Source organism: Homarus americanus, unplaced genomic scaffold, assembly GCF_018991925.1.
Source record: "Homarus americanus isolate GMGI-L3 unplaced genomic scaffold, GMGI_Hamer_2.0 scaffold26351, whole genome shotgun sequence".
In the NCBI taxonomy this organism is placed as follows: domain Eukaryota; kingdom Metazoa; phylum Arthropoda; class Malacostraca; order Decapoda; family Nephropidae; genus Homarus; species Homarus americanus.
In genome coordinates, this window is record NW_024724368.1 from 5764923 (window position 1) to 5787883 (window position 22961).

General features: G+C 38.6%; 1 protein-coding gene across 1 annotated transcript in view; it reads left to right on the plus strand.

Annotated features, from left to right (window-relative positions):
* LOC121864225 overlaps positions 1-18924 on the plus strand; it is a 38697-nt gene extending 19773 nt beyond the window's left edge. The window contains exons 7-11 of the mRNA XM_042363270.1: positions 2134-2262; positions 4494-4575; positions 9109-10228; positions 13448-13627; positions 14372-18924. Of these exons, the coding sequence (XP_042219204.1) occupies positions 2134-2262; positions 4494-4575; positions 9109-10228; positions 13448-13627; positions 14372-16048 (3188 nt within the window). The 3' untranslated portion in view covers positions 16049-18924. The remainder of the gene's footprint in view (positions 1-2133; positions 2263-4493; positions 4576-9108; positions 10229-13447; positions 13628-14371) is intronic.
* Positions 18925-22961: the final 4037 nt, after the last annotated feature.

A 22961-nucleotide genomic window follows, 5' to 3' on the forward strand; every position in this document is an offset into this window, starting at 1 on the left:
GCTTGCTCGCCTCTTTTGCCTTTGCCTCAAAACCCAAACTTTTCCTTCTTCTTGGAAGCATATCTCGGTTCACCCCATCCTGAAGAAAGGTGGCCATTCTGATCCTTCTAACTATCGCCCCATTGCCCTAACGTCATCCGTCTCTAAGATTTTCGAAACTATCCTAAACTCTCATTTTCTCCGTCACCTTGAACACCTTTCTCCTTTGTCGGATCACCAGTTTAGCTTTCACCAGGCAAGATCTACTAGTGATCTGCTCTCCTACTGCACCCATCTCTGGTCATCCTCACTTAGGGATTATGGGAACTTTCGCCATTGCCCTCGACATCTCAAAGTATATGACAGGGTATGGCACTTGTTTTTGCTTTCCAAACTTCCCTCTTATGGTTTCTCTCCCTCACTTTGTTCTCCAATTTCTAGCTTTCTTGAGAACCTATCCATGCCAGTTGTTGTCAAGGGACCGATCTCACTCTTTCTCTACCAATAGCTGTGTTCCACAGGGTTCTGTTCTTTTACCTGCTCTCTTCCTTCTTTTTATCAATGATTTCCTTCACACTACGACTAATTCTATCCATTCTTACGTTGATGATTCTACTCTTCACTCTTCACATTTTTCCCTTCCCCTTAATTCTCAAACTAGATCTGTTTCTAGAGCTGATATCATTTCATCTATCAATGCGGATCTATGCAGCATCTCCAAATGGGGAGGTAGAAACTTGATTAAATTTGATAGTAATAAAACTCGGTGTTTACCAATTACACTTTCCAAATTAGATTATCTCCCATCGATCACATTTTAGGATGCAATCATTCTGCCAAATTTTAAAATATATACGCAAGGCCTCACCATTTCCTCTAAAAAGTCATGGAAACCACACATCCGCAACATTGCTAAAACTGCCTTCCGAAAGCTGGGAATGCTGTACAGATGCCGTAGTTACTTCACTCCAGAGCAGTTGCTTCAACTTTATAAGGGATTCATTTGTCCTAACTTTTTTTTTAATGGGGATTAGCCCACCCGAGCACAGGTCACTGACCCACATCAAGGCCTAGGGGGCAAAAATATTATAATAATAATAATAATAATAATAATAGTAGTTAATAATAATTAATAAAAATAGATAAAAATTATAACCCCAAAATAAAAATACGAATAATCACCATAAATAAATAGACAAACGAAAAAATAAATCAAGAGTGGGAAATGATATACAGCATATTGTGTTGTCAATAATAAGAGAAACAATTGAAACCCTGCAATTGTGTGTAAATGAGGCAGAAAGTCAGATCAGAAACCTTGGACTTGGTCACAATTTTTGTGATGCCATATGGCAGCAGGGTCTACCATTAGAAAACACATTATGCTTCCAATATCTTCCCAGGCGGTAGCACCTCCCTGTTTGATAGCTACCTACTACAGTACTTGGAGTACTGCTCTTCTTCTGTCCAACTGTTAGATAGGGTGGAATCAAAGGCATTTCGTCTTATTAACTCTCCTCCTTTAGTTGATAATCTTTCTTCCTTTTATCTTTGCCGCAATGCTGCTTCACTCTCTCTTTTACGGGTACTTTAACGGGCAATGTTCGGTGGATTTGGCATCCTGTGTATCGCGGTGCCCACCGTTTCTCTGTGGATGTCAGTCACACTAGAATAACCTGTTATAGTACATCCTTTTTTCCTCACACAACCAAACTGCTTTCTTTTGTGTTTCCATACTCATACAATGTCTCGCTTCAAAAAGCTGGTTTTCCGGCGTCTGTGTGGTGTAGATTAATATAATTTTTTCTTTTCTATTTTAATTTCTTTTTATTCTTTATTTTTTGTCCCCTAGGCCCCATTGTGGGTCAATGACCTGTGCCCAGGTAAGCTATTCCCTGTAAAAAAAAAAAAAAAAAATTGGCGGGTGGGGTGCACGGCTTATTACAAAATTGCCTAGCTACTCATGAGACAAGGAAGAATAATAGTACAGTTTGTTCCAACTATTCAGTTGCATTTCTAGCATTATAGATGGAATCATGAAGAAATTCCAGGTAAGCAGATGAGTTCTTACTGTTAAATTGTAATGGTTTCAACTGGCATTTATTTTTATGCTGTATAGGTTATGCATTTTAAACTAAATAATGTATTTGTTAGGTGTTCGGGTGATGCATCGCAGCCGTGTGTGTTACTTAACAACCTTGGACATAAATCTGCCTGAGCTAGACATTCCTGCAGAGTTGGAATTGTCTCAGACATTTGCTTCACGACAGCTTGTTGATCACGGTAAGTCTTTTAAACAGGAATCTCTTACAGATGACCATAAGAATTAAGATCCTCAGAGAAGTATTTTATATGTGCAAGTTAAAGTAGGCTATGCAGGTAAACCCCGAGATACGATATCCCTAGATGCTATATTTCACTTTAAGGATGGTTATAAATTAACATCATCTCCCTATATAGAATTCGATCAAAACAACTCGCTTTAACGATATCCATCGAATAGCTATCGATAGCCATTGGTCAGATTTTTTTTTTTCAAGTGCAAACTATGGGTTGTTTATACTCAAAATAATTGCCCTCTTGCAAGGATTCCAGCAATGCAAGTTATATATTTTCTACATCAAGTCAGTGACATGTGTTAAGGAAACAATATTTAACCCTATACACCAAGCATCTCTACCTTCACTTGTCAACCTACCCACGACCAAACCGCGCACTACAGCCCTCTGTCTGGTTCTTTGTCGATTGTAAAACCCACCATCGCATGGCTCCATGATTATTGGCGAGCATCATACATTTTTTTTTTTTTTTTTTTATATTGTGAGAGGGTGACTGTGAAGTGACAGTTTCTGTATTTTTGTGATTGTAAAGTGTGTCAACTTTGTTGTTTTGAAAATGTGAGAGGTGTCGGCCACTATCATTGTTTTTGTTATCATTGTTTGCTCTGTTTGTGTGACAAGTGCTTTTGCTCTGTTTTGTGACTGAAGTGGGCAGTGTAACTTTGAAAATATCTGGGAAGGCCAAGGCATCCCAGAAGCTTTACATTGCTAAGCAGCATGACACTCCCCAGAGGCTGTGTGAGAGTCAAATCAGAGTGACGTCTCCACTCCACCTGCATGAGTCCCCTTAGCCTCGTAGGGGACATGTGATGATGACCAGACTTGTTAAATATGATGTGGTGAGTGTTGTTTACTTGTTCTTTACTGATAATAGTAGTGTAGGAAATTTTTTGTTGGTGATACATGTGTGTTTGGGGTCTGGCTGGGAACGTATCCCATTAAACCCCATGTTATAATGCTCCTTATTTATGATATTTCACCATCGTATCTCGGCGGTTGCCTGTACATTTCAAACAGTTTCTTTAAAATACTCCATCTTAAACAGGAAAATTTAATCTAGAACTGACCTTTTCCTACTGTAAAAGGGAATATAAAAGCTCAATCATCATTTATGGTACATGAAAAATTGTAAGTTGGATCCAGAAAGCCAATTAAGTATTCCATGGGGTAAGGGTTAAACATACACTGGACCCTGTGTTACAGAAATTTGCTCTTATGGACATTGTATATCACTACCACTAAAAATCAGGATATGGAATGTAAATTCCACCTTCGGAAATTTTGCAATAAGTACAAAAAAATTTAAATTATTAAATGCAATAAAAAGACAATTACCGAAACTTTATATTATAAGAAATTCAAATCTCATTTGTATGTGTCGATGACATTGGTGACAGGCTTTGTTTTGAATCTGGGAGTGCATCGATTACAGTTTGCCTCCACATATAGCTGTTGCTCTTTCAAGATTTTTCCTCATCCTGAAGTATATTTCCCCTCAAGATATCTGAAAAAAGGCCAGCAAGTTCAAGTGCATGTAATACTCTAAAATTAGTATGTAAAGGAATTACACTGATAAAACTCGATGTTTTGTGGAGGTTTAATGCTGGGGAATCACTTAACGTCATTGCTAAACCTTATGTACAGTATTTACTATTATTTGTGATAAGTAAAATTAAAATATTTCTAAAACATAATTAATACAGGAATGTGTTAAAAAATGAATATCTCTATTTATAAGTGTGAACACATCTTTACTTTTGACATGGGAGTACTGTATATGGGAAAAAATGGTTGGCGATATGGTCATTTTTTCAAGAACATGTCCTTTCCGTAACGTGGGGGCCTAGTGTATCTTGAAACATCCAGTGTGATGTTTTTGATACAGGAAAGGATACTGACATGATCTGACAGCCTTCTGCTTCAAATGATAGCTCTTATGTCCAAAGAACCATTTTTCAGTACAGTAGTTTGATTATAAAAGAAAGATATTAGCAGTCTTATGATTATTGATCACTCATTATGTAACTGGTGTAATGAAACACATCCCTTTGCCTGCTCTCTGTTATAAAAGGGTGTTTGAAGATCACTTCATCACACCTCTCCCTGACATGGCTCATTATTGTTTTATTTTTCACTCTCTAACTTTTTGTGTGTAAATTTTATATCTTATTTCAGAAATTCATTATAATGCTCGAGAAGTGATAAGGTTACCACCCGCATCAGCGCTTGATATACTAAGAGGTCAGCTGGTAGTTAGGTAAGTTTTTTATATGACTGTTTTACATTACAGTATTTTGTTGCAGCACGAGCTCAAAATATAGTCTTTTTATTTTTCCCTCACTAAGAGTCACTAGTGATGTCAATAGCACAAGTTTTTCTGATTGGTTTAGTCCAGGTATGCCCAACTAGCAGCCTGTGGACCAAACTTGACCCTCCATCAATTTCTATATGGCCCCTACAATATGTGTATGGTTTTCAGAGATGCAGGTATGTAAAGTTTAGCCAGTAATGTGTAATGATTCACACTTCATTATTGTTGTTAAGATCAACCAGGATTCAATAACTGATTATGGGTAGGCTAGCAATGCAACAGAACATGAGCTACACAGTTCTTGGACAGGCCTTTAAGCTTTTGTTACTTGCAGAAAATGCTACCAGTGTTGCCATTTTAACTGTTTTCCCACTGAATCTAGTAAATTTATCCACCATTGATTATGTCATTGGCCTCCAACCCTAGTACAGAAATCCCGTGTTTTTCGCAGGAATTACATTCCTGAAACCCCCGCGAAAAGCCAAAACCGCGAATACTCTTTTAGGAATTACTGTACCTGTGGCCACCAAACAGCTCAGGCAGGTCATGCACTTAACCACGCCATGCTCTCCACTCACGGCCCAGTGGTCACACTGATCGCTGATGCACTGTACCGGCATTTACTAACATCATTATTTGAAACTAATCATATTATATAATAATGGAAAAATGTAAACACAGTTATATACAAACAAAATTATTTACAAGTAAATAAAAAATTTACATTTCGCTGAGGTCGGCAACACCCGCATTGCCAGCCTCTCCTTGCTGTCCTGGCATCTGCCTGCCCTCATGCAGTCACGCCAGCCAGCCAGTCCTCTTCCACCCACATTCCTCCACTTGAAGTCTATAACGAATCTAATTGGTTCTAGAACCTTGTTCGTTATAGCATTCGTTCGTTATAGGATTAATCCGTTCCAGGCCCCCAAATACAACCACTTAACACTGAAAAATATAATATAAATTTGTAAAAATTTTAAAAAAGTGCATGAATATGCATCTAAACCCCTGAAATAAAGAATATCATTAATACTTGTAATAAAAAAACAATAAATTAGTTAAAAAAAAAAAATTGTTCGTTGTAGGAATTTCGTTCGTTGTAGCATTCTCAATTTTATAGGTAAAACCGTTCATTATAGGAATATTCGTAGTAGAATCCATTCGTTATAGCATACCCCACTGTATTATGACAAAAGACACAAATGAATTGTCAGTCTTCACCACATCTTGAGCCATAGCTCATACCACCTCTGAGTTTGTCCAATGAAACAGCTTTTTCCGTTAAGGTCATCACTATTCTTGATCTCTTAGTCACTTTAGAGTCTTTGCTAGTAATATTTGCCTTTGATGAGGCTGGCTTACATCCCGGAGCCATGTGGAATGCATGTGGGAGGACAAACAGAAGAGGTAATCACAGTAGGGTTCACAGTACGGTAGGCATTTTTGGACTGAGGCTTCTCGGAGCAGCGGGTGTCTGAGGCGTGAATGGGTGGCGTCTGTGTGCCGCACCGCACAGGGGAATATAAAAAATGGTGTGAAATTTAAAACAATAATTTAAAGGATATTTTATATATACAGTATACTGTATATAATTTTTTAGTAAAAAAAATCGCGAATGGTCAAAACCGTGAAAAAAAAAACGCAAAAAACACGGGATGACTGTACTCCTATATGTAAAGTTCAGTTCTTTTCCAGAAGAGGTTGGAGCACCCCTGATTTAGTCTCTTCATTTGTACTGTACAGTATATATTTGGCACAAATACATACCTATAATATTAATAAACCATCATCATCATCAAGGAACAAATAATTAGATGCAACAGAAATGACATTGAATGTGATTTGTTTAGGAATAGATTGTGAAAAGTATGATCAGCATGGCTGTCAACCAAAGATGTGTTCTGGAATGGGCCTAAGTCATATTGTATCTTTCTAAAAAAAAATTTCCATGACTCTTCTACAGTAAGTCCTCGCTTAACGTCGTCTTGCTTAACACTGTTTCGGTACTACATCGCTGAATTTTAGAGACCAAAAATTCGTTTAACATCCCGGTGATCCGATGCTACGTCGTTTTGCGTCATCACAGACTACTTTCTATGGAGCATCTCCTGCTCTTGTCTGGCTGCACTACCCTCTCTCGGCAGGCGTGCTGCCCTCACTCGTGAAAGGTCACAGTGTCCCCAAGCGACGCCATGCCAGTCTCTGTTACGATTTCACATCATTCATGTGTGCTTTTGGTCTAAAACTGTACTCTAACCATTCGAAATGGCTTCCAAGCGCCCATCAAGTGCTACTGATGCTAGTGTAGTGAAGAGGCAACATAAGACCATTACCCTTGCTACGAAAATGGATGTATTAACCCGATTTGAAAAGGGGGAACGTGCTGTGGAAATAGCCGCTTTATGCTTGGTCTAACCCCCGCAACGGTGCGTACTATCCAGACCAACGCTGACAAGAATAAGGTTAGTGTTGGAAGTGGTTCTTCCCTGGGTGCTACTAAGACAACTCGTACTAGAAGCACTGTGATAGAAAAAGTGGAAAAGATGCTGGCAATGTGGATGGAGGACCAGAATCAACACAATGTCCCTGTGAGCCTTATGGTTATCCAGCATAAGGCCAGATCCTTGTTTGACGATTTGAAGGCCGAAGAGGGTGAAAGATCGAAGGAAGAGATCTTTACGACCAGCCGAGGCTGGTTTCAACGATTTAAGCGCAGGTATAACTTCCACAATATTAGATGACTGATGAAGCTCCCAGTTCAGATACGGTTGCTGCTGAGAAATTCCTGCCAGAATTCAAACGGATTATCCAGCAAGGAGGCTACTCTTTGAAGCAAGTCTTCAATGTGGATGAGACTGGTCTCTTTTGGAAGAGGATGCCTGAGAGGACCTTTATCTCCAAGGAGAAGAAAAGAGCGCTAGGTTTTAAAGTGGCAAAAGACTGCTTGACGCTGCTGCTTGGCGCAAACGCTGTTGGCGATTTCAAGCTGAAGCCTATGCTGATTTCTCGCGCTGCTAACCCACGGGCCCTGAAAGGTTACTATAAGGTATCACCTTCCTGTCATTTACAAGGTAAACAAAAAGGCATGGATAACCGGCGCCATATTTAGCCAGTGGTTAAAACGTGTACGTACTCTCTGCAATGAAGGATTACTATGCCAAGGAGAACCTTGACTTCAAAATTCTTCTGATCCTTGACAATGCTCCAGCTCATCCTCCCAATCTTGACGACTTGCATGACAGTGTAAAAGTTGTATCCCTGCCTCCCAACACGACAGCACTGATGCAGCCTATGGACGAAGACGTCATCGCTGCATTCAACACACATTATTTACACCATACCATGGCCCAGCTGCTCGAAGCTACGGACAGAGAAAATAAACCAACGATCCGAGAATATTGTTGCGACTTCAACATTCTTCATGCAATTGACAACATTGGCAAGGCATGGGAAAAGGTTTCAGAAAGTTGCCTGAATGGTGTGTGGCGTAAATTGTGGCCTGATTACGTCAACAGTTTTGCTGGATTCACAGATTTAGTCCCAGCTGTGAATAGGGATATCCTCAGCTTAGCTAGACAGACAGGCTTTGTTGAGCTGGAGTCAGAGGATATTGAGGACATCCTGGCATCCCATGCAGAAGAGCTCACCAATGAAGATCTGCAACAATTAACAGAACACAGTCCCATTGAAGACGATGACGACGACGATGAAGAAGAACCTTAACGAACGCTAACTTCCAAGAGGTTGGCAGAATCGTTCAACATGTTCCAGAAAGCATTGCAAATGCTTCCAGATGACGACCAAAACAGAACGTAGCTCAAAAGTTCAACACAGCATTGAGGACGTTCTTGGTTGCTACACCGAGATCTATAAGGAGAAGATGAGTAGCACTAAGCAGTCAACAGTGGATTAATTTTTTCATCGCGGGACGGCAGAAGGAGCTTCTTCACAACAGCCGGCAGCCGAGGAGGAGCAAACAACGGAAGAGGAACTCCAGTCAGAGCAGGAGGAGGAGGAGGCATCTGCTGAGTCTTAGTGACTCACCACCCTCCTCCTCTGCTCCCGCCATCCTCCTCCTTCGCTCCACTACCCACCACACACTCGCTCTTCCACCTCCGCCCATCGGTGAGTACCAATACAAACTTAATACTGTAGTTCTATATACTATTCTTTATAGAAATGGCAGTGATTTTCTGTATATGTAACTTTTTTCATGGGGCAAAGGGAGGCTCAAGAACATAACTCCAGTATTTTATCTATTTCTTATGGGGAAAATTGATCCGCTTAACGTTTCACATAAAGTCGCGTGTTCAGGAACGTAACCCCCGACGTTAAGCGAGGACGCCCTGTACTCGAATAGCTGTATCTCATTTCTTTAATATTTCTGTACCCTTGATCCACCCCATACATTAGTGGGACAGAAGTTAAAATAATTGATTGTAGTTATGTAATTAAGATAATTAAATGATTGTACTTCAGATGTGTGTGTCGTCGACTGGGAGAGAAAGACAGTGAGGATGTGGGCAGTGCTAATATCAGCCTCATGGACTTATGGAAGCTAAATGGTTCAGAGGTACATGTTTCACTCTTCAGGCCACAGGTTCAGAATGGCCAAGATTCTCTCACTAGAAGACAAGGAAAAAAAAATAGGAAAAGAGAAGAAGAATATAAAGAACAGTCACTTGCTCAGCTTACTTTAATTGCAAAGTTAGGATTGGCTGTAGGTAAAAAAGACGAAGATGGAATTTGTTTGAATATACCAACAAAACAAATGAATATGCCTTCAAAAATTGATTCATTGCATTCAAACGAGCCTCTAACTGACCGTTTGTGTGGAAAAGTTCATGTGATTTCAAAGTCCTTAGGAGAGAGCTTATACTCAGAAAAATTAGCAGAGAGAGAAAATGCTCTCAGATCTCTTGATTCATCATCTAGCTCTGACCTCAGTGATGCCAGATATTCCATTTCAGACATAAGACAACCAGTGCATCATTCTCAAAAGCCAAGAATAATAGTAGCTGATGATCATGAAACAGAATCATCTGCTTTTAACTCTATCTATGCCCCAGCACACATTAGCCCATGCGAGAAAGCATTGAAGGGCATATGGCAGCATCCTATGAACCAAGGGAGGGTTGATATTGTTGAAAGCATACTTGGAACTCCTCTTGAAACTAAAATTGTAAATTCCAGTGATTCAGGGTTTCATGGTTACCATGCATCATTCCTTGCTGGCATTAATGGATATGAAAGTTCCAATAATCAGCCTATTGAGAGTGGTGGTGAATCTCCTTGTATAAGAACTGCATCTGATTTTACTGCTGATTTTGTAAATTATGACACACTGAACCAGAGACCTGGTGGTATTGAAGTAAGACGTGAGGAACGGGGAGGAACATGTAGGATACACTTAGAGATTCTTAAAGGAAGAAATTTGCCATTGCTGGAAGGACCGGATGGCACTCCAAGACCACCAAATTCCTATGTAAGAACCACCATAGGATCTATTAATATCCTCACCAATGTGTGTCAGGAATCCGATAATCCTGTTTGGAGATTTGCTACTGATGTACTTCTACCATATTCTCAGCTAACTCAGGTGAGTCTTAGTATCTTTTTTAAGGATTAGTAAAGACACAGTAAGTTAATTCATTTATGTTAAACATAATTTTCCTTTTGCTGGATTTTGCATTTAGGATAAACTTCAAAATCTTTTGTTGTCCAGCTGTCTTCATATGTTCTTCAGTAATTGGCTTGCATAACCTTTTTTTCATTGTGGGTTTCATTTTGCATACTTATATGTAAGCTGAAGTTATATCTGTATGTGTGTAATAATACCAGGTAATAATAAATAATGGTTTATTGAAAGAACAGGCTGTCAAAAGGCTGAAAATATACAGTTACTGAATTAGGGAATGGGTCACTTGATGACACACACTATACAGTACAAGAAACATAGGTGGTACAAATATGGTATATAATAACAGAGGAGGAAGAAGGTCATTCAATAGGGAATTTCAACTTAGTAACAGTGCAAAGTAAGATTGGCAGGGAGTAAACACATTGGTTACTATGAGTTGAAAACTAGACAAAAATTTTAGTAATTATTTAGTACATTATTTTGAGTACATGTACTGTACAGTACAGCTTTTCCCTTAGGACAGTGTAGCGTGCCCAGAGAAACATTTGGCGCAAAATTTTAAATATGATGCACCAGATTGGCTCGCGCAAAATTGGAAAGATTCGCTTTAAATTAAATTATTATCTTTAATTGTGGATGTCACTTTAAATCAATAATCTTAAATTGAATCGCTTTAAATCGACGTTCTACTGTAACTTACAAACACCTCACCAGGCATCACACGCGAATCAACTGCCAGGCGAATACGCGCGGAAAATTTAAACTGTCTTGACCGTATTATTAAAAAAATAGGTGCGCATAAATTAGCTTTTGGTATTAATTAAACAATTGCGTTATTCCAAAAACACTTAAATTAAATACGAGTTACCTGTATTGCCAAACCAGTAAATAAAAGCCAAATGAAAGTTTAACACAGTTGCCATTTGCATGCACTCCCTGCTTCATCATAGCAACAGAGACCAGCTGAGACACTACCTCCACTGACTCCCTAGCAACGCTCCTCACCCTCCTCCCACTCCCTCACTGGGCCAGCTGACGCATATGCAAAGAAATGTATGTTCCCTTTATGGGTTTGCCCTGGGGACAATTATTTCTTTAACTTTTTTTCACTAGATGTATGTAGGATGGTGTGTGCATGTAACTGAGTAAAAATAAATGAAGAAAGTTATGTATAATTTCCCAAAAGTATGAGTTGAAAGAGAACCATAACACCTCAGAGCTTGGCCCAGTAACCTGGGCTAGTATACACAAAACTTTTAAGTGCTAGCAAAGAGTTGGTTGTTAAGGTTGACATTTTCCTGTTAAGCTCTAATAGTACATACAGTACACAAAAGTTTTAAGAGCCTTAATAATACTGTTAAGTTAAAAGGCTCCTGGAGCACTTTTAAGTCCTGTAATAGTCATGTTAGTTGATACCATGGCGAACCAACAACAACATCAGCGGCGGCAACGCATTTATCGAGAAAGGAGAGATATATTTACTGATTCTGAACTCATCATGCGATACTGACTGGACCGTACAGGTATCATGGCAGTGACTGATTTAGTGAGGGAAACACTACACATTACAACTGGGAGGAATAGGGCTCTAGCCCCAGAGATGAAAATGGCCATAACCTTGCTTTATTTAGAGAATGGAAGAATGCAATTGTGTAGCAGTGATGATTTTGGAACCACTCAGCCTATTATAACTCAGATACTGAATGCACGAACTGAATTGAAATTTTTTTGTCAGTTTGTGAAGTTCCCACTCACCCAGAGAGAAATTCAAAGAAAGCAAGCTGAATTCATTGAAATTGGTGGGTTTCCCAGTGTTGTGGGTGCGATTGATGGCATACAATAAAAATTGTGGCTTTTAGTGTAAATAAACATTTATATGTTAACAAGAAATGCTACCATAGCATAAATGTTCAAGTAGTGTTTGATGCTGCATATCAAATAATGGACATTGTGGCAAGGTGGCCCGGTTCAGTGCATGATGCACAAATTTTGGACGAATCTAGCTTGAAATTTTTATTTGATCACAACATACCATTACATGTTGATGACGTGGATGTGTAAGGTGAAGCCGACATAGAACTGCCGGCATGTCAAGATCCAGTTGGGCTTCCTTTTCTTTCGTGAGGTTAAGGCTTCCATTTCTGTGATGTTCATCTTGTCCTCTCCTCAATAACACATGTGTGAGGGTTTGTTTACAAACAGCACGGCAAGACCAAGCCACCGATCACTATCTTTGGTTAATATATCCTCCTTCAAACTGCATAGATTATATTTTTTTATTTTAATGATCAAAATGTAAATAAATGTAAATATTGAAATTAATCTTCATAATTTTATTGAGGATACTGTATTCAGCCATAAGACCATTTTATATGATGAACTCCTGCTACCCTTAGCGCTGTTTAGCGGTACCGGTACTTAACAAACAACTGTTTGTGCGGTAAAAGTTTGCTAGTTAATCTTTGTGTATACACTTTTAAATTTTACTGCTAGTGAACAGAACTATTTTGTCGTTAGCAGAAAGTTTTGTGTATACTGGCCCTGGTGGTTATAGTGACGAGTCTAACTGGGCTGTAATGCCATGATTAATAATTATTAAGCACTATTATATCAGTAAACACTAATAATAACAGTAAATCCAGTGAAATATGGCAGGGAGCGAGGACAGTTACAACAGCAAATGGCACGCTAACTAGCAGTCACTTACTAGCCTTCTCACTCCCATTGCCAGGCGTACGATTGGAATGTGTATGAGAGAAATACTGTATATACATATCTTGTAGTCTAATTTGAAAACGGTAACGGACACAGTGATAAACAAATTATATAAACCATGCATTTACCTACGATGACCTAATAAGAAACATTGCATCATTACTAGAGTGAATGAAATAATATTCCCACAAAAAACAATTGACAGATCTGTTTATGTTTCCTGTCGTGCACTGACATCTTAGTTACATGGGCCTAAGACGATTATTGCTCTGTTTTGGGAATGCTTCTTAGGGAGGCTTCTTCACTGCCGGAACCCCCATATTTTGTCCATATCTTCAAAAATCCGGATTTACCGGGTCCGAATCATCAAGGTTATACTATATTTTATCCACTTCATACTCTTTATTGTAGGTACAGTATATCATTGAGATGTTGCATGATTAACTTGTTTTTAATTATCAGACTGATGGTAGCCTGATCCTGAAGGTCCACCACACCCCTATTACTCAGAGGACATCAGTTGATGATCTCCTGCTGGGCTTTGTTTGTGTTGATGCTACCTCCATCTGGAGCGGCCATGTCTCTCTCTGTGGCTGGTACCCTTTGCTTGATCTTCGAGGTGCTGCCAGGGGTCATGTAAAGGTTAGTAATGTACAGTACTACTGTAGATTACAGATGAACTGTAATGATTTTAGTTTAACACCCTGCCTCTTCTGTATGGAAGGCTTGATGTCTTCGAATTCAATCTGTAAAGAATAGAGGTTTAAAGAATTGATTAGTCATTTTGTTTATTAATTTTCTATGCTATATATTTATCTACTTATTAAGTGTTAGAAGTGAATGTGTATGGAGGCAGTGGGCTATAACTGCATGGCCACATTCCCTCCTGATGTGATGTCATGGCATACACACAGCGCAAGCAGCTACAAGTCTGTAAGTCAGCTGACTCAACTGTGTCATGTCACCCAGAGGATAGTTGGGGTGTGGAAGGAGCTTTTTACTGTTGTATGTGATGATATTCTGTGCATCAGTTTTATTGTTTATCATAGCAATAAATATGGCAGCTCCTCCCTGATGTGTGTGATATTCAAACTTATGATTCTAGCTGATTTTGGAGGAATTTCTATTTTTATTGTTATTATTTCATTTTGGGATTTGGAATTTTACTGTATCATGGGTTTACTATACTGTATGCAATTGCCAAGAGGAAATTGGCTGTCAACTGATACCACCTCTTCAATTGGGAGTGGTTTTCATAACATCATTCCTGACATATTCATTTACAAGTAGTTTGAAGATTACAGTACAGTACTGCATATTGTAGTTAATCAGGAGTAGAGAGTATTAGAAAATCCAGTTGTAGAGACTATTTTTTTCTACCAACAGGTTTCACTTACTCCGCATGAGCCTCCACAGACTATAACACCAACAAGTCACTGGTTTTCAGTCAGTCTGCAGGAGCATGCCAATTACTACCCACCATCAAGCCCAAGCCAATCGAGGCATTCTTACCCACAACACACAACTCATGCTGGAGAATTATATTCAGACCTTCAACATCTTCATGCAAGAAATGACATCAGAAGCTCCACTCTGTCCTCTTTGGGAAGATCTACAAGTACTGCCTCACAGCTTTCTCCAAGGACCCGTAGAAAAAATTATAGCCAAACTGCACACAGTGTTCAAGACCACACTGCCTTGGAAATTAGTAGCTTATCAAAACAAAATCTTGAATCTTCCTCATATTCTAGCTCTCCTTCTGTGATGTGTTCTGGATCTGTTAGTGATAAACATATAGGTAGTAATAACTCAAATTCCAACAGTGAAGTATCTCATTTATATGTAGGAGTTACTACCACTGGTGACCAGACCCACCACTTGAACAGAAAAACATCCAACATTCCAGTCTTCTCTCACGGAAGAAATTCATTAAAGATGCCAAGTCATGATAATGATAAACCAAAGTCCACTAGTGTCTTGCCGGATGTAGTGTATAAAGAACAAGAAAGTTTGTGTCCAAATGTGTCGGTTGTTAATCAGGGATATTCCAGGCATAAAGGATCAATTATTGTCAAAGGGACAACTCCTGAATCTAATGAAGCATCTCATCAAATGGAAAAGCCTTTGAAGGACACTAGTAATTTTAATTCATGTAAACATCCATCAGAGAGAGAGAATGGGAGAATGATTAAGGATTCCATAATTGTGTCTCATTTTCAGATGCAGAAAAAAAAGGAACAGTCTAAAGAAGATAAAGGCAAAGAAGAAATAATTTCAAGTAATACAAGTCTTGTTAGTACAATAGATTCAAATAAAAAAGCCACTCCTTCAAGTGCAAGCAGAGATTACCTTCCCAGTGATAACCAACCACCAATGACTATATCGGAAAACAAACCGAGTTCTTGTCTGAAGGTGCCTGGTAGTCCATCACTAAGGGCAAAACATGTAACATTTGCACACAAATTAGTTCATCACCAAAGCAATGACACAGCTAGTGCAGTCCACTATTCCCAAGATAGGGCAAACAGAAGGTATCAGTTAACACAACTCTCTAGGACACCCCAAGCCTCTAACCACGATTCAGTTTTAGATTCTAATATACAAAGTACCATGGAAAAGGAAGCCAGTAAGGGAGTGGTGTCTCGGGATCAAGTATCCTCCCACTCAATGACGTTAGAAGAATCTGATTTGCAGGTTGTTCCTTGCAGGGAAGGGGATACTCAAATTGTAACAACAACTGTTAGTGTTCAAGGCAGTAAGACCCTCAATGCTGTGTCCAGTTATGGTAATCCTTCCTTGCGTGACAAGAATAAGACTGATTTAATCATGGCTTTTTCATGGATGAATCAAACATCAGGCTGTGATTCTCCATGTGTTTCATATATTGAATCAAAGCAACAGACTATGCAACACAATCAAGGATCTAATGGCAGTTGTACTTCCAGTAGTAGTGGATCATCAGTTGACTTACGAAAGGCAGCCACAGATTCCCACAGTGTAGTTTCACAAAAGAAATCTAAAAAATTTCGAAGTAGACTAGCTGCAAACTTTTCCTTGAAATAATTGCTTTACTTCCCAACAGGACAACATATATGTAAAAATTGCTTTAATTAATATAGTACAAAGCTATTTTATTCATTGTGCAGTTAAGTGGGAACTAGTGAATTGCATTTTGGTTAACTTCCATATGAACATATGAAGGAAGTAAATGTATTAGTCAAAATAATCCAATGAACAACTGAATATGTTTTGATCCACTTGTCATAGTTTACATTCAAGAGGAAGCTTATTTTCTGATCAGCTACTTTCCACCAGGTGGCTCTTGTAACTGCATACCAAAGCATTTTGGTTCATTGCCCAGCAGACCCAGTCACTATTACTATTAAAAAAAGGGAGATTAGAAGCAAAGGTTGATCTCTAGAGGTGGAAGGTTTAATAGAGCTTTGTGTACTTAGATGACACACACACACCACAACTAATAGTGCTGCTGCCTTGGATGAGAAATAACTCTTCTTGTTAGTGTGCTCCCTCCAGCTCTCATCTCTGTACACTTGAGAGTAGTTAGGGGAATTTCCCTCACTTCTAGGTGTTATCATGAAGGTAAGAGTGAAATTTACCTTTATTCATATCTTTCCCAGCAGGTTGTTCATAGGTTGTTCTGACATTTTTTGAGTCCAGGTTGACCTACTAATGGTGTGTTAGCTTTAGTGCGGACATTTTTAAGGGCCTACAGGATAGTAACAGGCAAGGTCCCCAGTTTAGTTATTTTATTGATTTGCTTTATTGGGGCCTACCCATGCCCTATGAAGGTTGATCATGGTGACAGATAGCATGTTAAAAAATCCCTGTGGGTTTAAGCACACCCACATACAATACTGTATTCCCTGTCCCATTCTATCTTGGGGAATTTTATGTGCCTCCTTATAAAACTCGTGGATAAATCATAGGTGCACTTAGTTCATTGAGTGCACATTTGATTGGGGGTGTTGCAATGGCTCCTTCCCTATTTTTCACAAATCTGAGGGACACCTTCCACTATTGTACTGTATTATCCATTTCTGGCTATGATATAAAGGGAACGTGGGCCACATTTATCTAATAGAAAGTTTATTTATTAGTATGTTTAGCAATTGACTCATTTTCCTTTACAACACAATCACACATTCCAAATAGATGATCTACTTGTACGAATTAGAAATTAATGGATTGTCTTGTGGATCATAATCTGCTATTTAGCAAATGCAGGTGAGCCAGATTTAAAAAAATGTAGATGAGTGCCTCGCTTAGAGTTGGTTAGCTGGTCTCAGTTCCACTTCTTCACCTTTCCCGCTCACCTCATCCACCTTTCCTCCTTCCCACTTTACCTCCCCCTCTCATCTCCACCTCTCCCTCCCTTCCATTTTGAACAATTGAGAGCTAGTTTCTCAAATGGCAGGGCTTGATCTATGATTTTCTGGATATGAATTAAATACTTAAAAAGTGCCCAGGATTAATATTTTTAATTAAAAGGCAGGGTCTGTTTGAAACATATTATTGAATATTTATTCATCAAATTACTATGATATATTTGCATACAAAGGCAGTTCCAGTTATTTTTCTTATTAATGTATATTCTGGTCAAAGGTGACAGGCCTGTGTATCCAGATCTTATCTACTTGCTGAACAATAATTATTGGTATAGAATCAGGCAGGCTACTGATGCTGCTAGATATACTATACTCTGGGCAAGTGGTGTTCATAAGTGTATTCAGAGCTCTGCCACTTGCTTATCCAGTCATCTCTAGAGTGCTTATTGCAAACTACCATGAGTGGTTCATAAGAAATGACAGATTTAATTTTTTATGAATACAACTTATAAAACTTAAAATATGGTTAAAATACAGAACATTCACAACTGAATTTTCACAATTAAGTTAAATACAGAGGCATGTTTTAGCCATAAAATAATGCCTTCTGTGCTAATTTCTGTAGGTTAGCTCCATTCCAGGAATTTACATTTACCAAAACATTATACAGTACAGTACTGTACAGGTAATTAAGGTTTTATACCAAAAAGAAAATTATTTACTAAATAAAATACATACTGTATACAATTGGTGCAGTACATTACCTTAAGTTGGGATCCCCCCCCCTCCCCCCCTATCGTTTGTGATGCTTGGTTCATATTATCGCAGGTTTGTAGGATCTCTTGGTGATGGTGGGACAGCAGAGAAGTCACCACTGCTCTTGGATGCTATTGCATAAAGATTCACGAAAGGACAGCACAAATATAGATGGATAGGGAGAGAGCACTTCACTTGCACTGAACACAGTAAATGGAGTGCTATAGAAGGATGTGGGAGGGGAGGGTGACATCATGCACCTTCAGCGAAAGTATGTTCCTGTGCATTTGGGCGGGCAAAATAGCTGTCCTGGCTGAAACTTGGGCCACGCTCGGCGCAGGATTTGAATTTTTGATTGGATCAACATTTGGGTAAGAAAATACAGTATTGTATCACTTTCAGATAGTGAGAAAGAGGTGTAAGAATAGAATATTTGGATAGTGATCATTTGGACAGCAAGGGATACTTGTGCTAAAACTCATCTCTGTTCCTGTGCTCAATTTTCTAGCTCCAGGTACTGGTATGTGTTTTATTTTAGATTTAGGTATTCTTCTGTTTTCTTAATTTTTATTTATTTATTTTTTTATTTTTTTTCTTCTCTAAAGTGAGTGGAATTCCCCTTTTGGATTTCTTTCTTCTTAAATTTTTTCAACTGTTGGTTGGTAATATTCACTCTGATGTCCAAGGATACTACCAAAGAATTGCTGGGGATGCTATACAGGTGCTGTAGCTACTTCACTCCTAAGCAGTTGCTTTAAGTTTATAAGGGATTCATTAATCCTAACTTGGAGTACTGCTCTCATTTCTGGGGTGGCTCTTCTTCTGTCCAACTATTAGATAGGGTGGAATCAAAGGCATTTCGTCTTATTAACTCTCCTCCTTTAGATGATAATCTCTCTTCACTCCAATGTTGCTTCACTCTCTCTCTTTTACAGGTACTTTAACGGGCAATGTTCGGTGGATTTGGTGTCCTGTGTACCGCCGGCAAGGCCGTGGGCTCATAACACTCGTCTTGCCTGCAGTGCCCACCGTTTCTCTGTGGTTGTCAGTCACACTAGAATAACCCGTTATGGTACCTCCTTCTTTCCTCACACAGCCAAGCTGTGGAATGCTCTGCCTTCTTCTGTGTTTCCATACTCATACAATCTGTCTCACTTCAAAAAGCTTGTTTTTGAGCATCTTTGTGGTTTACATTAATATAATCTTTTTCTTTTCTATTTTCAATTTCTTTTTACTCTTTATTTTTTGCTCCCTAGCGTTGTGGGTCGATGACCTGTGCCCGGGTGGGCTATTCCCTGTCAAAAAAAAAAAAAAAAACTTTCTTGGGGGCTTTGCATTAGTAAGTGGGATAATCCCTCTGCAGAGGTGCATGTTATGCTCTAAATTTAGGTGAGTTCCAGAACATTTTCACTGAAAATATTTTACCCCGAATTGTCTCGATAATGACAGAATGGCGAGATATGAACATAAAAACTTAAAACAGTGAACAAATGTCTTACTTTAGATTATCATATTCACTTGTACACTGAACTTGAGTAGTAGTTACTGATGATAAGAGAAATTATTGCTTGGAGATAGTGGTGCAGATCTCAAGGGATTTAGGTGGAGATATACTGTAGTTGCAGCTGCTGCAGGTAACTGTGACATTGGTGAATGTAGTATTTGAGGAGTTGTAGGAGGTCTTTCCACGTTTTTAGAGAATTAATCCAAAGAAATTGGTTAGGTTGACTTTTTGCCTATAGTACAGTATACTGAAGTGTATAACAAATACTCGTTCCCAATGCAAAATACTGTACAGTTTCTGTACACATAGCCAGCTTTTACTGTTGCCTGTGCATAGCTATCAAAACAACAAAGCTCAAGCAACAAGCGAAGAGTGTCTGCAAGTGTGTACAGTATGTGGAACTTGTTAGGTCCAGCACAAGTGCAATTTGCATAGTATATGTGCAAACATATGTACAGTACAGTACAGTACAGGTATATACAATTGGACATATGGTACCATTATAAAAAGTGCATGTCTGTGAATGTACATAGTGCATGCTGATTGTACAACATTCTTCTTATTTTCTGGCTGGCTGCAGTCATGGGTTGCCTGGCAAAGGGCAGCTGCCCAGAAATTGAGGATTAGTCCTGAAATCTCAGTTTCTGGTTAATCCCATAGCCAGGCAGTTCTAATACCTTCCCTCCTCTCTTGGATGGATGGGTAGTCAGCCAGGAACTTAACATGGAGGGTCAATATTGGTCCAAGGTGGTGGCTGTGTCAGTTGTGTTAGCCTTTGTACCAGCTAGGTAGACATGATACTCTTAGACATCCTTCGTCTTGAGGGTTAACTTCAATTGGGGAAGGATACATGATTGTACAATCATTTCCTAGTGATATTTATTGGGTAATCTCTGTCTTGACCCAGCAGGCTTTGATACAAACTGTTTTGGCCAGAAAAAAGGATTTCGGAATCAATCCTCCATTTTTTCCAGTTCACATTTCTCTTTGATATATAATACAGTACTTCATAGCTTAGGACTTATTTTCAACCTCAGAATCATGTTCTTTTCCTTGGATGCCTTATGTCATGAGCTTATTAATGACAAGTTTTATAACCAAGTCTCTTGAACAGTTTATAGAATGATGGATTTCTTAATTATCATAAACTTCCCAACACATCATCATGATGTATGCCTGTGAATTAATGGTGCTCCTGTAATGTGCTCTTCATGTTCTAATAATTGTACATTGTGTGTCCAGCACATAATTCTTCTCTACTAGAGTGCTATTTTAACTTATAAGCTCAGGGGGTGAAATGTCTTTGCATTGTAACAAAAGAGTATCCTTTGTGAGGTAAATTTGAAGGTACAGTACATGTAAATGTTTGCAATTCATTAATCATTTCATTGGTGATTTTTCTTTAATAATTCACCCCTTGAAGCTGCTATTCTATTATAAGTTTGGAAGAACTTTTAACCCCTTCATCAATACTCCCTTACACTTGTGAGAGATGCTGACTAGCTCACCACACCATGTGATTGTCTTCTTTTACAGCCTAATGGAGCTAATTTTTCATTATGCTTATGTCTTTATTTTATATCCAGTCATTAGAAGTTTTGTTGTAATTGAAACTTTTAAGCCCTAAATCCTTAACAAGAATACTTCTGGCTTCCAGATTCCATCACAGTATAAAGTGTGAGGCAAGAAAGAAAGGAGAGAGGCATTAGAGGATTTTTATACTGTATTGGGCTATCCTACTCAGGTTATTAAAGCTAGTTCCTGTATAAAGGGTCATTCATGACAGGCATCAGGTTACAGATGGGAAATTGACTTGGATCCCACCTTCCTCTCTCGGGTTTTCCTTGGAAGTTAACAGGTTGTGAGGATGAGCCTGCCTCCTACTCTATAATTGAGCATGACAAGTATAATCACATGGTTCATTAGTTCCCAGACCGAATCAACAACTTCGACTCTTTAGACCTACTGTTAAGGGATAGAGCTGTTGGGGGCTACCCAAATTTAGGAACTTCCTGGATCCTAAAGCTTTAAAGCTGAGCAGAAATATTCATAAGTTCTTTATAGGTTTGTTTAACAAATTGGATTTGTGGATAAAGCCCTTATTTTTCCATATTCATCACAAATTCACCATCACTTCATAATCATTTCTTAACTTCACTGGTACCATTATTGAATCATAAACATACAATATTCTGGTTCCTCTTCAAGCATTCTTTTGGCCATAGTTCATTCTCACAAGACCCTTCACTTTGTGGTACTGTATTCTCACATAACTAAAATATACTGTATTGGTTATCCTGGGCATACAGAGGGGGATGGGAAGGAATACCCATCTATCTGGTATATAAGCCTTTGGCTATAGGCAACCATGAGAAATGATGAGAGTAGCTATTGCATTGCTTCAGATAACTTCTCTAGTGGTCACTGATTTTAAATGATTTTGACAATACAGTACTGTTAGTCAAGATGTGACAAAAAAACTACATTGAATTTACAGTGTTAAGTTGATTATATGTTTGGTACTCAGGTACTTTGACCAGTCATTGTGAAGTGGTAAGTAGAGATCTGAGGAACAGTACTGTGTACAGGTACATATTAAGGTGGTCCTTATACTGTATTGGGAAAAAATATGTACACCTATATATTTTAAATATTTATGTCTGATATTTGTCCCCAACAAAAGTCAAAGGGTGTGTAGGCCATACCGAATTGATGGCTCACAGCAGTGTTATAAGGGTGAATTTTCAAGTCATTGTGCAACCTTTAAATATTATTATTATTATTTTATGAACTTTGCACACAGTGTTTTTGTGACAAATGGAAGATTTTGCAAGGGTAGACCTGAAAAGTTCCTACTTCGAAAAATAAGGACCACCCAAGTACTGTACTCATGGTAAAAAAAAAAAGTATCTATCCACACTGTGTGTGAAACAATATGACACCTTGGACGGAGAATTTTGACAAACTTGCCAAGACAACACAAATCATATTGATCATTTTGACATTCATCGAACCCATCTGGACAGCTTTTTATTTATTTTTTGCCGAGTTAATTCTAAAGCTGCTCTAATATAGTACATGAGTATTATACTCATTTGTTTAACATCTATCTTGAGTACAGTATTCTCAAGTATTTTTCACACTCGGTAATCATTATCAACTGTGATGCTTTTCTTTATCCAGTTTATAAGTACCGTATCATGTGTCTTCCTTCTATTATTCTCAAATGTTAACTAGTCGAATATCAAAATCTTTACCTCACTACCACACCCAGTTTCAGAAATAAACATTGTTCATGTCTTTATTTAATTCCTTCTGGATCCTTATCTAAAGAAATAGGCAAAAATTGTTAAGTACATATGCTGGTTTC